The sequence below is a fragment of the Ischnura elegans genome, chromosome 4 (assembly GCF_921293095.1).
Source record: "Ischnura elegans chromosome 4, ioIscEleg1.1, whole genome shotgun sequence".
Taxonomy (NCBI): Eukaryota; Metazoa; Arthropoda; class Insecta; order Odonata; family Coenagrionidae; genus Ischnura; species Ischnura elegans.
Window position 1 is genome coordinate 118,675,006 of NC_060249.1, and position 13,382 is coordinate 118,688,387.

General features: G+C 39.3%; 1 protein-coding gene across 1 annotated transcript in view; it reads left to right on the forward strand.

The window, feature by feature from the left end:
* Positions 1 to 3,636, forward strand: part of LOC124157952 (WAS/WASL-interacting protein family member 1) — a 66,404-nt gene extending 62,768 nt beyond the window's left edge. Inside the window, exons 7-8 of the mRNA XM_046533060.1 lie at positions 897 to 1,084; positions 1,570 to 3,636. Of these exons, the coding sequence (XP_046389016.1) occupies positions 897 to 1,080 (184 nt within the window). The 3' untranslated portion in view covers positions 1,081 to 1,084; positions 1,570 to 3,636. The remainder of the gene's footprint in view (positions 1 to 896; positions 1,085 to 1,569) is intronic.
* Positions 3,637 to 13,382: the final 9,746 nt, after the last annotated feature.

Sequence of the window (13,382 nt, forward strand, 5' to 3'; positions counted from 1 at the left end):
ATTTTCTTGAAAAAACCTTTTTTTCTCATTCATTCATCCAAGAATTCAGAATCTGGATTCAACTAGCTGTGCGTTATGTTTTGAGTTACAGCGAAGGAAGCTGTTAATATATGGAGGCGCTGTTTCAGAGTTTTTAGGGTCGTCAAATTTCCGCCATCTTAGTTTGACAATTTTTGGACTCAGTCTTCGACTGATATTTTGCGGTGGCTAAGTTTTGTTCTGAAAATGAACTACATTAAATGAAAAATGCCACCATAGTCATTAGTATTTTGCCAATGATTGTCATCAGATTTTTCTGACCATTCGCAATACTTATTGATGCATAAACTCTGTCTCTGTTAGCCGCTTTATTGGTGGGGATATCCTTGAAAATATACTTTATTACTGTAATTGTTAGATTTCCATTGGCTGTAATAAAATTAAATACCAGTACAAGGGCAGCTAAATGATTAGTTTACTCTCGTAATATTTTATTTTCAGTCTAGCTGGTTGTAGAACGTAACCATGGTGATTGATAATAATTTTTCCCTGGGAAAAGATATTTGACTCATAACTTCCCAAAGCCTACCACTGGACCAAGAAAAAAAGAGTTTTAGAGTATTGTTTCCATAGTTAATTTTAATATATTAACGAGTTATGACAAAAAATTTCACCAAATAGAAAGCATTGACCCTTATGGTATTGTCAATGTTTTGGTCAAAGTGGGCGTGGCTCGTCCTACCCAAGCACCCCCATTCTGGCCACACTTCGCTCCAAGTTCAAAACCAGTAGTGCCCCCTCCCGATGTTTACAATCTCCTTGGTTACACCACAATGTGAGGCCAAAATGAATTACTTAGTTCTCAATTTACGGATAGTATATATCTCTCCATTCAATGAAGCTTTCTGAATTTTCAGGAGGCCAAAAGTATCCTCTCCAACTCGCATAGAGAATCCGAACCTGCCTCCGCTCAATTTGATGCAGCACAACCGAGGGAGTGGCAGTGGGTCCAACAGCGGCACACTCGGTACGGGACGCAGGGGCATGAGCACTTCCTCGTTAAGGATGAAGGAGGATACCACGTCAACGCCAATGGCTTAAAGAGGTAGGCATGGAATTTATGTCCATGATGTCTCCTTTGAATCTCTTTTTATTAAATATTTGTTTATATTGATAAGTTTCCAGCCGCATTTTTCATTATACATTAAACTTAAAGAAAAATTATGAAAATTGGCCCAAGGATAACTGCACAATGGAATGCATGCATGAATAATTTCATATCTAATAAACTATTTTAATTCCATCATAACCTAATGATATTATACAGCGCAACATTGTCTGCTGATGATGGAAGATTATACCCAACAATTAAATTTTCTGACTGTAGCACATAAATTTTTATAACTTAGGATCAAAATTATCTCAAAATAAAGAAATTGTTTTGAAAGGCTACATGGTTAAATTTTGTACAGGGTTGTCTAGTTATATAATATTTGCTTGATATCAATATATTTCACCTGTGATTGAAAATGTTTATATTTCAATCAATGTCTAACTTCTAAACATGATTATTCATTAAATTTATGCCAGGTACAAATGGCCCAGTAAGATGCAGACCATCAAAAGAAAACAGAAATTGCCACATTCACAGTACCTAAGAAAAATACCAAAGATTTGTTACCACTGATGTAGCAGAGAATTTCTGGACATATGATCCGCCATTCCAAGTTTGTATTTAATTATGGTGCTCCAGCAGTGTACTTTTGTACAGAAAGGCTTCTTTCAAGCCAGCCAAATCTAAATATTTACTATTCTGTAAATAGATTTGGCATGCAGCACAAGAAATGTTCGATGTTTGTGCTTTTTTCATGTCTGCCATTACGTGAAATGTATAGTGATGTCATTGTGATCTCATGTGTGTTTGTGCTGTTAGGGAATCAACTTTTGAAATTCATGATGCAATAGTATTACCCTTAGGAAATTGTTATACCTTTCTATTGTTGATACTGGAAAGAGCTCTGTATTGATATGATTGTGAATAACTTATCATGACTCTCTGGTTGTATTCTGTCACTTAGTAGTGTCATTAATTGTCCAGGAAATCAGTAAAAGTTCACATATTTGTTTCTTGGTGAACATTCTACAACAAAAGTCAGCAGTACTTCTCACGATAGTCATATGCATGATGATAACTGATTCTTAGTTGTGAATTGTTGAGCACTGATCCAAAGAAATGTATGAGACAACATCTTAGGAAAATTCATGGATGGATTGACCCTATTACATCCAAATTTCAAGAAATGTGAAGTTCTCTAAACTGACATACGTATCAATCACGTAAGTCAAATCTTTAAATGGTGATTATCTATCTCTATTATCCATTCATAAGAACATAACTTTGGTCATACTATACATGATTTCCGGTAATTGGGAAACATAAACTCAATATGGGTGCAAATAATAGCACCTTAGCTCGAGGAGAAACAATATCCTAATGCCGGAAAATATGTCTATTCACTGGTATAGAGAAGCAATAATTGATTAAGTTTGCTGCTCACCTGGTATCAAGGGTTGCCCTGAGGAAGCTCTAATGGATTCGAGACTAAGCTCAGAAATCTTCATATTGCTTAATACATCAAGTTTCAACACATATTCTGAGTAACCAAGTATTTGATGCCTTAATGCTTAATAAAGGCCAGAAAGTGGCTTATCTCACCTGAGATATGTATCCACTTCTAACAATGCATACCATTTAGTTGTACATGTTCTATTATTACTGCATTTTTGATCTTTCAATGCAACTGCACATCCTCTGAAGGGATTGGAGGATCTATTCACTCTAAAGTCTCAACGCAGAGGTTGCATTTACTACAGAGGAACTTCATTCAAATCTAAGCTATTGGTACATAAAGTTTTCACACCAAAGGCAGTTAGGTCATTCCACCCTTTGGTCCTTTGTATCTATCTACTTTTTCAAGTTCAGACACCCAAAAATCTCAAAAAATGTAAACTCTTCCAATGCATTTAGAGGCTCAAATTCAATTTCAACTCATAACCATATTGTTCATTTGAAAACATGAAACTAAAATAAGGCCTTACAATTATAAAAAAGTAATTAATGGAGAAAAAATCAAAGATTATTTCAGAATTTTTATATTGAGTCCAGCATAATATAGAACTGGATCTGGTAGCACTCAGTTTTCGTTGAAACTTGTCCTGCAGTACGAAAAGTTACGGCAATATGGTTTTGGCTTGGGCTAATTTTCATATATGTAGGTACCATCACCTTGATTGTTCATGTCCAAACATCATTTTCCAGATGAAGAAGTTAACTTTTCTAATTTGTATTCCATGTGAGAGAATGTCCCCGCAAAGTCACAGGAAGACACTTCAATGAAATCTGAACTGCAGCTCATTTAGGGAAATTAAGGTGACAAAATACAACCGCAGAGATACTTTTTTTAAAGCAATACACACTGAATTGTACTACTATTTTTTCCCTGGATGTAGCTGGCTTCATTATGACTTATTGCATTTGTGTAGTATGTTAGTCATGTTTTTATATAATATTTCATTGTTGGCTTTGTTTCTATAATGTAAAATTGATCTTTTAAAAAATAAAATTTGGTCAAAAATAAGTTGAGAAGTGTCGATAACCTTGGTGAATATTATTATTTCGGGAAAAAATTTATAAATTTTATTGAATGACATTAAGTGAGAGGTACCTGCAAACTGGAAATTCAATGGGAAGTGAAAACTAAAGAAAGCCTCAAAATTATAAAAAAAGTATGTACTTTGAAAATGGAAAGTCAGGACTTTGTAATTCAACATAAATTTTTAAACCTAATTAGAACTAGGTTTCAATTTTTTAATATCCCACCACCACAACGCTACCCAGGTTCTTTAATTCCCATGGCAATTATCCCCAGTGAGAAATGGGTGGTGGAATCCACGTGGAACCCACGTGGAATCCACGTTGACTCGTGGATATATGGTGGTGGTGGATATTGAGTGGTTGGACCCACGTGGAATCCACGTTGATTTCAAGTGGATTTGTGGTGATTAGCATAAAATGTTAAACAGAATTTCTAATTTGTGGAACTTAACTCTCTGGTGATATTGCGTCATTTATCATCCTGAAACCACGCTAGTTATATGAAAATGTATCGCACATTCTATTTTTATATGATTCGTGGAAAGGCAGCCATGAGAGCACATGAAAATTCGTAGACACATATATAGAAGGTTTAGATATAGAGTGGTTGAGGTTTTAATGGTTTTAGGACAGCACCTACTGCTGTTTTAATTTTTCCACCAAATTTCCACGTGGGTTCCACGTTGATTCCACGACCAAAAACACGTGGTATCCACGTCACATCTCCACGTGGGTTCCACGTGGATTCCACCACCCATTTCTCACTGGGTCCTTTCTCCCGCGCGTTGCCATCCTTGATGGACTGTGAGGGCCTAACAACCAGTACCATGAGCCTTGGTATAATCTGGATAACTGGGCAGTGATCCAGGAAGCCAAAGGTCAGTTGTTCGATTCCCGGTACAGGGGAATTTTTTCTCACGGCAATTGTTGCATATTTCACTGTTGTTAACACTAGGAGGACAGGAGTTTCGCGCTACCTAGAAGGATGGCTAGGGGTCATTTGACCCCTAAAATGTATTTTGGATTAAAATGCCTAATTTTCATCCAATATTCAGTTTAATCATATTAATTGTTGAATCAGTTCACTAAAAAGACTATTTAACATTATTAAATGTTATTTCCATCGTCAAAAGTTAATAACAATTATTTTAAAGAATCATGAATTAAACCGTATTTAGTATTCGATTGCAAATCTAATAATGAAAATAGATTCACTCAATGCAAAAGTTGTGTTACATGTTTAAGCAATAGGCGTACTGGGTTTACAAAATTTGCATTAAAATTTTTTAAACTTATTACTTTGTTGTAAATCTCAGACAGACAGTATTTTTTCAGCGCTGTTTCCACAAAATTTTTTTTGCGCTGAATGCATACATTGGACGATTTATTCATCTACATCTAAATCTACACACTAACCCACAATCCGCTTAAAAGCGTGCAGCAGGGGGTGTTAGGACACCAGCCATTTGCACATGAAAAGGAATTTGGAAAATGTAAAGGAAATTGGTGCCTTGATTCAATTTGATGGTATTTGGCACCTTTTTCTTTTTGTGCCCGTGGAGATATGGCTGTTGGATTTGGAAACGTGTAAATAAATTGATATATGCTATGCATCATATTTACTCCCGCTTTGTTTTTATTATAAAATAGGATGGTCTTTTGTATTCTTTTATTCGTTTCGCAAATAGTGTCGTCTGAGATCATGCTGCAGAGTAAAAGTGCATTATTGTTCTAGTTTGCCTGATTCTACTTAAGAGTATGGCCTAAGGTATTTTTGAACACTCACATTGAATGGATTACATGGCTATTTTAGGGGTCATGGATATTCGTGGGTCACGCCTGTTTTTTCAGATCGTCCGTGCAAGAGAAGTTTTCCATTTTTTTATGATTTCCTGCCACCTGGATGGATGAAAATAATTGTTACAAGTTACATTTATTCCTGAATTCTTCTATGTCACTGTCACTTTAGTAACTATTTATTTCCCTAACGCTTGATGTGATGGCCAATCATTATCTTTGCCACAATATGGACATTCATTTAGGCTGTATTTTCCTTTCACATCTGTCAAAACCCAGTACTCAATTCCAAATTTGTCTGGTTTATTTGGAATATACATAAAGGACAGCTGCATTTTGTTGGATAGAGCTGTACATTTGCTGTTACGCCAAAGTCACCATCGGATTCACTATCTTGGACTTCGTTGCTTCCATCACACATAGATGTTTGATGAAACAGTTATTCCTAAACCTAATGAGGCAATATTGAAAATAATGTCCCTAAGAGCTATGAATATTGGCCAACAGAAAAAAAGTAATGGGATACGTGACGATTTTCCGGTGTGGGTAATACAATAATCATTGAACAATAAATAAAACAAAATTAACCCTTTCGCGCCGGACCTTCGTTGAAGGAAATTCTTCCTCAATACGAGTCTCTTGAAAGTTTTCTTTACTCCTGTGTACGAAGCCTTTCCGCGTCGACTGATGGCAGTGGGTCCCTCCGGAAACATTTTTGGACCCAACTCGGTGGGGAGCCAATCTTTTTCCTTGGCCTCTGTCCTAGACCCTAAAGGGATTAAAAGCCCCTTCCTAGCACGAGTCCGCGGTCAACTAGCTAACACATAAACGCAGAATATATGCAAATACTTGTTGTTCGTATCGATTTTTTTAAATTCAAAATGAATTTCGTGTTTTTTTCTGAGCATGCAGAAATTTTAAACGAAGTTCTAACGTTTGTATAGACGGATTTAGTATATTTACTAGTTGTTCTATAACTCTGTTGATATTAACGTTAGAATTTCGTTTGAAATTTCCATGTGGTCAGCAAAAAAAGATGAATTCATTTCTAGCATTGGATTTCAAAAGTAAGCAACAAATATTTTTGTGGAAAACACACTGCAAATAACATTAGTTGACCGCGTGGAGAGGATAGGATAGGGTCGACCTGAGCGGCCGAAGAAGGGGCTGGGCTCGCGCTAAGGCGGATCGTGAGGGGCGACCGCGTCCGTGGGTCTATTGTGTCCGTCACGGTCACTTCTTTCGACCTGTGCCGCACAGGCGCCGCATTCATTGGTTAGGGTAAGAACATTCAGGACGCACTGGTGTGGCATTCGCAGTTGAGGAAAAAAAATCCTCGCCGCACAGGTGCGGAATTCGGTGCGAAAGGGTTAAAATATCATAATTACATGAATTTACGCCAAATTTATGCCTAGGTTTTCGAATACAGATAGGAGCCCTTTGGACGAAACTGGCATTGAACCGGGTACTTCCAGGTTCAAAATGAAGTAAATCATCTACCACACTAGCCTCTGGCTGATTATATGATATGCATGGCACAAAAGTGTCCACAGGAAAGAAAATAGCGCGAAAACAAGTTGTGGGTCAAATGACCCCTAGCCGTCCTTCTAGGTATGACATGTCATAAAAATTTAAAACAAAACATTGTAGTTGAATTTTCACTAATTTATCAAAATATAGACCAAAATAAACAAAGTGAAAAAGTTTCAAAATTTAAAAAAATATTTTAATACGAGAAAAACGCAGCGGGATCTGAAATATCACACATACCACTTTGTGCAGCTTTAGCTCAGGTTTGAGGTTCTCAACTGGTTGTGGCCTATTGAAAGTCCTTTCTCCCCCGTGTTGCCATCCTTGATGGACCGTGAGGGCCTAACACCTAGTACCATGAGCCTCGGTATAATTGCCATTGGGAATTAAAGAACCGGATATGGTAGTGGTCTGCGCAGTGGCCCGGAAAGCCAAAGGTACGTGGTTCAATTCCCAGTCCAGAGGAATTTTTTCTCATGGCAATTCTTGTATGTTTCACCGCCACTCACGCAGCAGGATTTGAAATATTACACAAAGCAACTAATGGCAAAGTAGAGTTTTATAGTTGCAAAAATAACTTTGGCTCATGCATTCAGAGTCTTGTTTTTATTACACCTTTAATAATATGCCTCACTAAATACGTGAGCGTAATGGAGGTCCCCTAATCTCGAGGCCATCGATGATCGCTGACCAGTCTGCCTAGCCAGACCACCCCTGGTGACGACAGAATGAGTTTTGCAAGAGGTCAGTATAAAGCACCTCTTTAAATTCCATACGTATCAAAACCATTAAACTAAAATACCATATTTACCATTGACGTCATGGAAAAATTAGCAGCACCGGAACACACTTTCCTTAACTTTTTTATAGAAGCTAAATATTTCTCCGTGTGTTTTTTTATTGCAAGTTATTATGTACATTTTATTACATTTTTTTGTTTTGGCTATGAATGTATGTATTAGAAATTTTAAAGCAACAAAATTGATAAAAGTGTTGCTTGACAATTATGTCTTTTGTTAACCAGTGGTGGAACAGGGTACCAGCACGTTCTGACACCATGACACCCCTGGTATTTACTTGTGTAAGCCGCGACCTCGTGTACCCCTATTTTGCGCCTGGCTCATGAGGAAAAAACTTCTTAGTAATTTTTGGGTGAGGTCTAATATAGGACTTGCGATTCATTGTCGAATCGATAAATTTAAGTTATGATACCATGATTATTAACCCCTTGCGCTGTAATGACAAGTCTATCTCGTCATGAACTTTCGATGCCAAACCGCGCAATGACGAGTGTATCTCGTCATCGGACTGTCGTAATTTTAGAGAAGTATTTAGAGAAACAATATAATTATTTTGAAAGCTTGTAAATGTTAAAGCGTACATATTATACATAAATAATTCATATTTCATGTAACATGATGCATTGGAAGGATTGAAATGATTTTCTCCGAGCAGCGATAGCTGTGTTCTCCATGTTTAATAATCACAATATATTTCACGGCTCTACGTTTACCGTATTTCTCCGAATATAGTCCCCCTCTGAATATAGTCCCCCACCCCCATAATTTTCAGTTTCGGGGAAAGTTAAAAAAAATGCGTTTGAATATAGCCCCCCCTTTACTCCCTTTACTTTTGCCACAGGCATTTTTGGAAAAAAAGGGGGGACTCTATTCAGACATACAAGGTATTACAAATTACAAAATATCATTTCATTACCTACCATTTAAAAGAGAATCACAGAAAAAAATAAATAGAGAATTGGAGCACGATATTCCGAAAATAAATCGAATAGGACGGGGTTAACCCTTTCACCGCTGTGAACCTACCTTTTCTTCCTCCCTCCCATGTGCTCAGCACTTTCGCCGGTTAAGATGCCTTTCGTTGGGCCATGGAGCCGGTACTCGCAGGATGGGCGTGGTACACCCTCCGAAGGGTCGCTAACCCGGAACCCTTTCCCCGACGAGCTCACTCTCGCTGGCCCATCTCTTCGATCCTCCAAGCGTTAACATTTTTGAAGCGTTAACAATCTTCATGGCTGCCGACGTTTCAGGGTACAAGTCGTACTCCATCCTCAGGGCTGAATGAGTTGTACTCCACTCCCAAAAAGTGACCACTCCGATTGCAATTTCAAAATCAATCAATCGATCCGATCATCAAAAAAATGATTCTTAACATTGCACTTTTCTGCCAATCAAGCAATCAAGTACGTACGTTTTGAACTGTGTTACTGCGATGAAAAGTAACAATTTTGTTAACTTTGCAGAAATGGCCACTTTCCAGTAGTCCACAGCAACGCTTTTAGCAAAGTTAACAAAATCGTTATTTTTCATCGCAGAAACATGGTTCAAAGATCTACTTGATTGCTTTATTGGCAGGAGTGTGATGCAAACAATCAATTTCTGATGCTTGGATTGATTGATTGATTTTCACATTGTAGTCAGAGCCGTCACTTTTGGGGAGGATCGAAGGGCCGGGCCAGCGAGGGTGAGTTAAAGTTAAATAATGTTAGAAATGTAATTCTGACATTATTTGCCAGTGCTAAACTCTGGAGAAATAAACGATAGGAATTTGAGAGAAAATGGTGCACGGCTTGCATGAAAATATGGACGATTTGTGTAAGCCGCACACCCCCATTTTTTCACCGGCATTTCCGGAAATAAAGGTGCGTGACTCCTACCAGTAAAAACGGTTTTATGATTTTTTTTACTGTCTCTGTGATATATCCAACAATTGGAGCTTTGGATTTTTCTCTTTTATGGGAAAATCTTCCAAAATCGTCGGCACATAAAAATTAAGGTTTCGCTAGTGGTGGGACCTGGTCACTCCCATAGTGAGGAGGGTATTCCTTAACCCTAACCTTCCTTCCCTATCCCTGCCCCGGAGGCGTCGTCGGGCTCACATTGCCCGGCAGGAGGGTACAGTGTCCCCTCCCCAACAAGCAAAAATAAATTTAGTCCATTATGAAAGTTATGCACAAATTTTCTTTTGAAGAAAAATGATACCTATTACTGTAAGACTTGGAATTAAAATAAAAATCATTATTTTATGAAGCAAATACTTTTAAAAACTGTTAAAGCACCGTCATATCTTTTTTTTTTATTTTGGTTTCATTATCCTCTTCTGTGCTAAAATGTTGGTATCTCAGAGGCATGGTTATCAATTGGTATCAATGAAAAGTGACATTGTGCTCATCATGTAAGTGATTCTGTAGAAATCTCAGAAAATTCCTCATCCTGCATAATGAGGTTTTACTTGTAAAATACAACTTGAACGGCCTTGGCTAGCCCCCCTCTAGTTTTCACCCTGGGTACGCCCTTGTCCCAGTCCCGATGATGGTAACCTTCTAAGGACCCCCCTCTAATTCTCCCTGTCTTGGTACATAATAGCATCTACCAAAAATCATAAAAATATTCCTTCCTCATAGGGAAATTTTTCTTTTCTGCAGAAACAGCAAGTAATGATTTCGCTATTGGTCGAACCCATCCGCCGAAATGACAGATCAGGATTCCTCATTCCCTTCCCCAGGATCAAAACTAGAGAATGGCAAGCCATGGTAGCTCAATTGGTAAGAAAGGTGAATGAAATCAAGATTTTAAGAAAACTGTAATAGCTCTTTATCAGTTTTTAAAATTATTTGTTTGAAAGAATATTATTTTCCTTAAAGACATTTGTGATTTTTGCTTCTGGGCAGCTGCCCCCTCCTGCCCCTCGCTGGGTACGCCCATGGATACTTCCTTAGACATGTTCCCTTCCACTCCTATCCACTACTTGGAAGCGTTGTCGAAGCTTCTGTCGTGGCAATGTGGTGCCTCCTTCCTTTACCCCTTCCATGTCCTCCCCCTTCCGTGGTGCAGAGGTGAAAAGCGAGAGCTTGCCTCGTTCGGATTACGATTGTCCCTGCGATCGTTGGAATTACCGTCCATTCACACTGCGATAGTAAAAACATGTGCTGCCCTCCAGTACTGAAATCTAAATTGAACAAGAAACTGACAGTTAGCAAAGCTATTGAGTTATGGAGGGTTATGATATTACCGTGTTCAACGTAGAATTTCTTTTCCGCCCATATTCTTCCTTCCTAGGACAAATACATGAAAATAAACAGAGCGATAGCAGTTTCACGTCCTTCTTTCGTCCTTCTCTTGTCGCTTCCTCTTCCGGTTTCGCAGTGCCTAACCATCGTAAAGTGACAATGTTACGAACTACATGAAATTTTGTCCAGACATGCATTCGCACCACTAGTTCTGCTTACTATCGTAAGGACGACCCCTAGGACAATCATAATCATAACGGGGCATCACTGACCCTGCCCCAGGAGTGTAACCCCGCGAGCCTGCCCTGCTGTCTTGTTCCATTTGGCTCGGTAATAGCATAAGTTGTTCTTATTTTTTAAAAATTTGTGTTCTGGTTATTTTTGTCTAGCATTTTTCTACTTGTTCAGCTAAAAATATGTGACTTTTGTTTGTGTTTGTATCGAATCCGGCTTGGTGCATAGCTCCATTTGCTGTTTTTTACTTACATTTCAAGCATTTGCTATGGTCAGTGGTGCCGACTCCATGGGGACTGAGGGGGCCCGAGCCCCCTCAAAAATTCGTTATGGGCGTGAGGAAAAATATGTGCCAGGCTTGTTGATTTTCCTCGGAGTGTCCAGATGTCAAGATTCGAGTTATCAGGGTTCTAATGTTGATCTAATGATCAGGGATCTAATCATATGACTCTTTTAAAATGCTTAAAAAATCTAAAACTCACAACTTATAAAATTTCCCGGGGCAAGATCCCAGGTTTGGGCCCCTCCAATATTTTTTGTAAGTCGGCGTCCCTGGCTATGTTTGGTTATGTCATGAAATGGAACAGTAGCGTAACTATGGGGGGGGATGAGGAGGATAGTTCTCCCCCCCCAAAAAGTCTCAGGGAAATAAAAAATTATTTAAAATTATTGTCTAGTTTGAAATATAATAACTGCATCTGCTTAAAGCTAAATTTTTAGTGCCAAAATGATGTGAAATATAATTCCAGACATGCCATTTTTCAAAAATTTTTCCGGACACCCCATTGCTTGCCACCCCATATCTTCCCACCCATAGTATATTCCTATAGGAACTATATACTATAGTTACGCCACTGAAATGGAATAACATTGTGCATAGAAATTTCAATAATTTCAGTTCATCACTGTAATTATCAATCTTGTATTTAATGTGCTAACAAACTGTAATTAATGCAATTTGATATTATTTTTGCTTTGTCGGAAATCGAGGGAACTGGGTTCAAATCCCGATCAAGGCTAATGATTTTTCCTCTGTGGATTTTTCGCACAATTTGTGCATTGAGGGTGACTCCCGTGTAAGTTATCGCTGTGGCTAGTCCTGGTATACTTAAATAAGTCTAGAGCGAACACCTCCCGTGTTCAAAGTTCGGGCTTTGCCCTCCGGCTGTGGCGCCATGCGCACGACCTGGACTGCTAGTCGCATAATATGCTCAGCAATCCATACCACCTTGTCCGTTATAGTCTACAAATATCCACACGGGAGATTGATGCCTCGGTAGCCTTCGTAGTCGGACGTGTTTCTACCGAGCTCTTGTTTAACGGGAACGCGAAAGCTCGACCGGCGAGCGAGACCTCGTTCGCCGGCACTCCTTCGGCTTCGGCCCCCGCTCAGGCGCCCAGTGCCAACCATGGCGACTGAAAGACGAAGCACCCTTCTTCTCACGACGGAGGAAAAGGACGATTTTCCCTCACCACTGGAGGTCTACATTTTCTTAACGGAAACGCTGGGCCTCGTGGATGATGATATCTACGGAATCCAATTTGGTTTTAACAGAAGAATGGTTTTTGTGAAACTACATACCGAAGAAAGAATGCAGATAATCATGGAAGATGGACCGAGAACTCTGCCCTTTCCATCAAGAGGAAACGAGAGAACAAAGTGCTCCATCGAGAGCACAGCCGGAACACCTGTCCAAGTAAAAATCATTGGTCTCCCCTTCGAGATTGGGTTGATGGAGATATCGAAGGAATTATCCCAATTTGGAAAGGTTCAAAGAATTTGGGAGAGTACATGGGGAAGCCACCGCATGCAAAGGTTCTACACAGGTACGAGATTAGCCCGCATGGTGATAGACAGCAACATACCTTCTTTTATTAAGGTTTGCGGACAACGTGCTCTCATAATATACGAGGGACAGAAGCGTACGTGCGCAAGATGCGGTCAAGTCGGCCACGAGAGAAAAAACTGCCCACGGAACACCAGCGGAAGAAGTTACGCAGAGGCAATGGCTGCCCCACTCTCCTCTGCACAGTTCCTGGATGAAAGGTCCTTGGAAGAGGCAGCACGAGGCCTTATCGCGCTTGAGACCGCACCGAGAGACGAATTTCCAGCCTTACCCATGAGGCCCCATTGGACCAGACAGTCCGAATCGGACC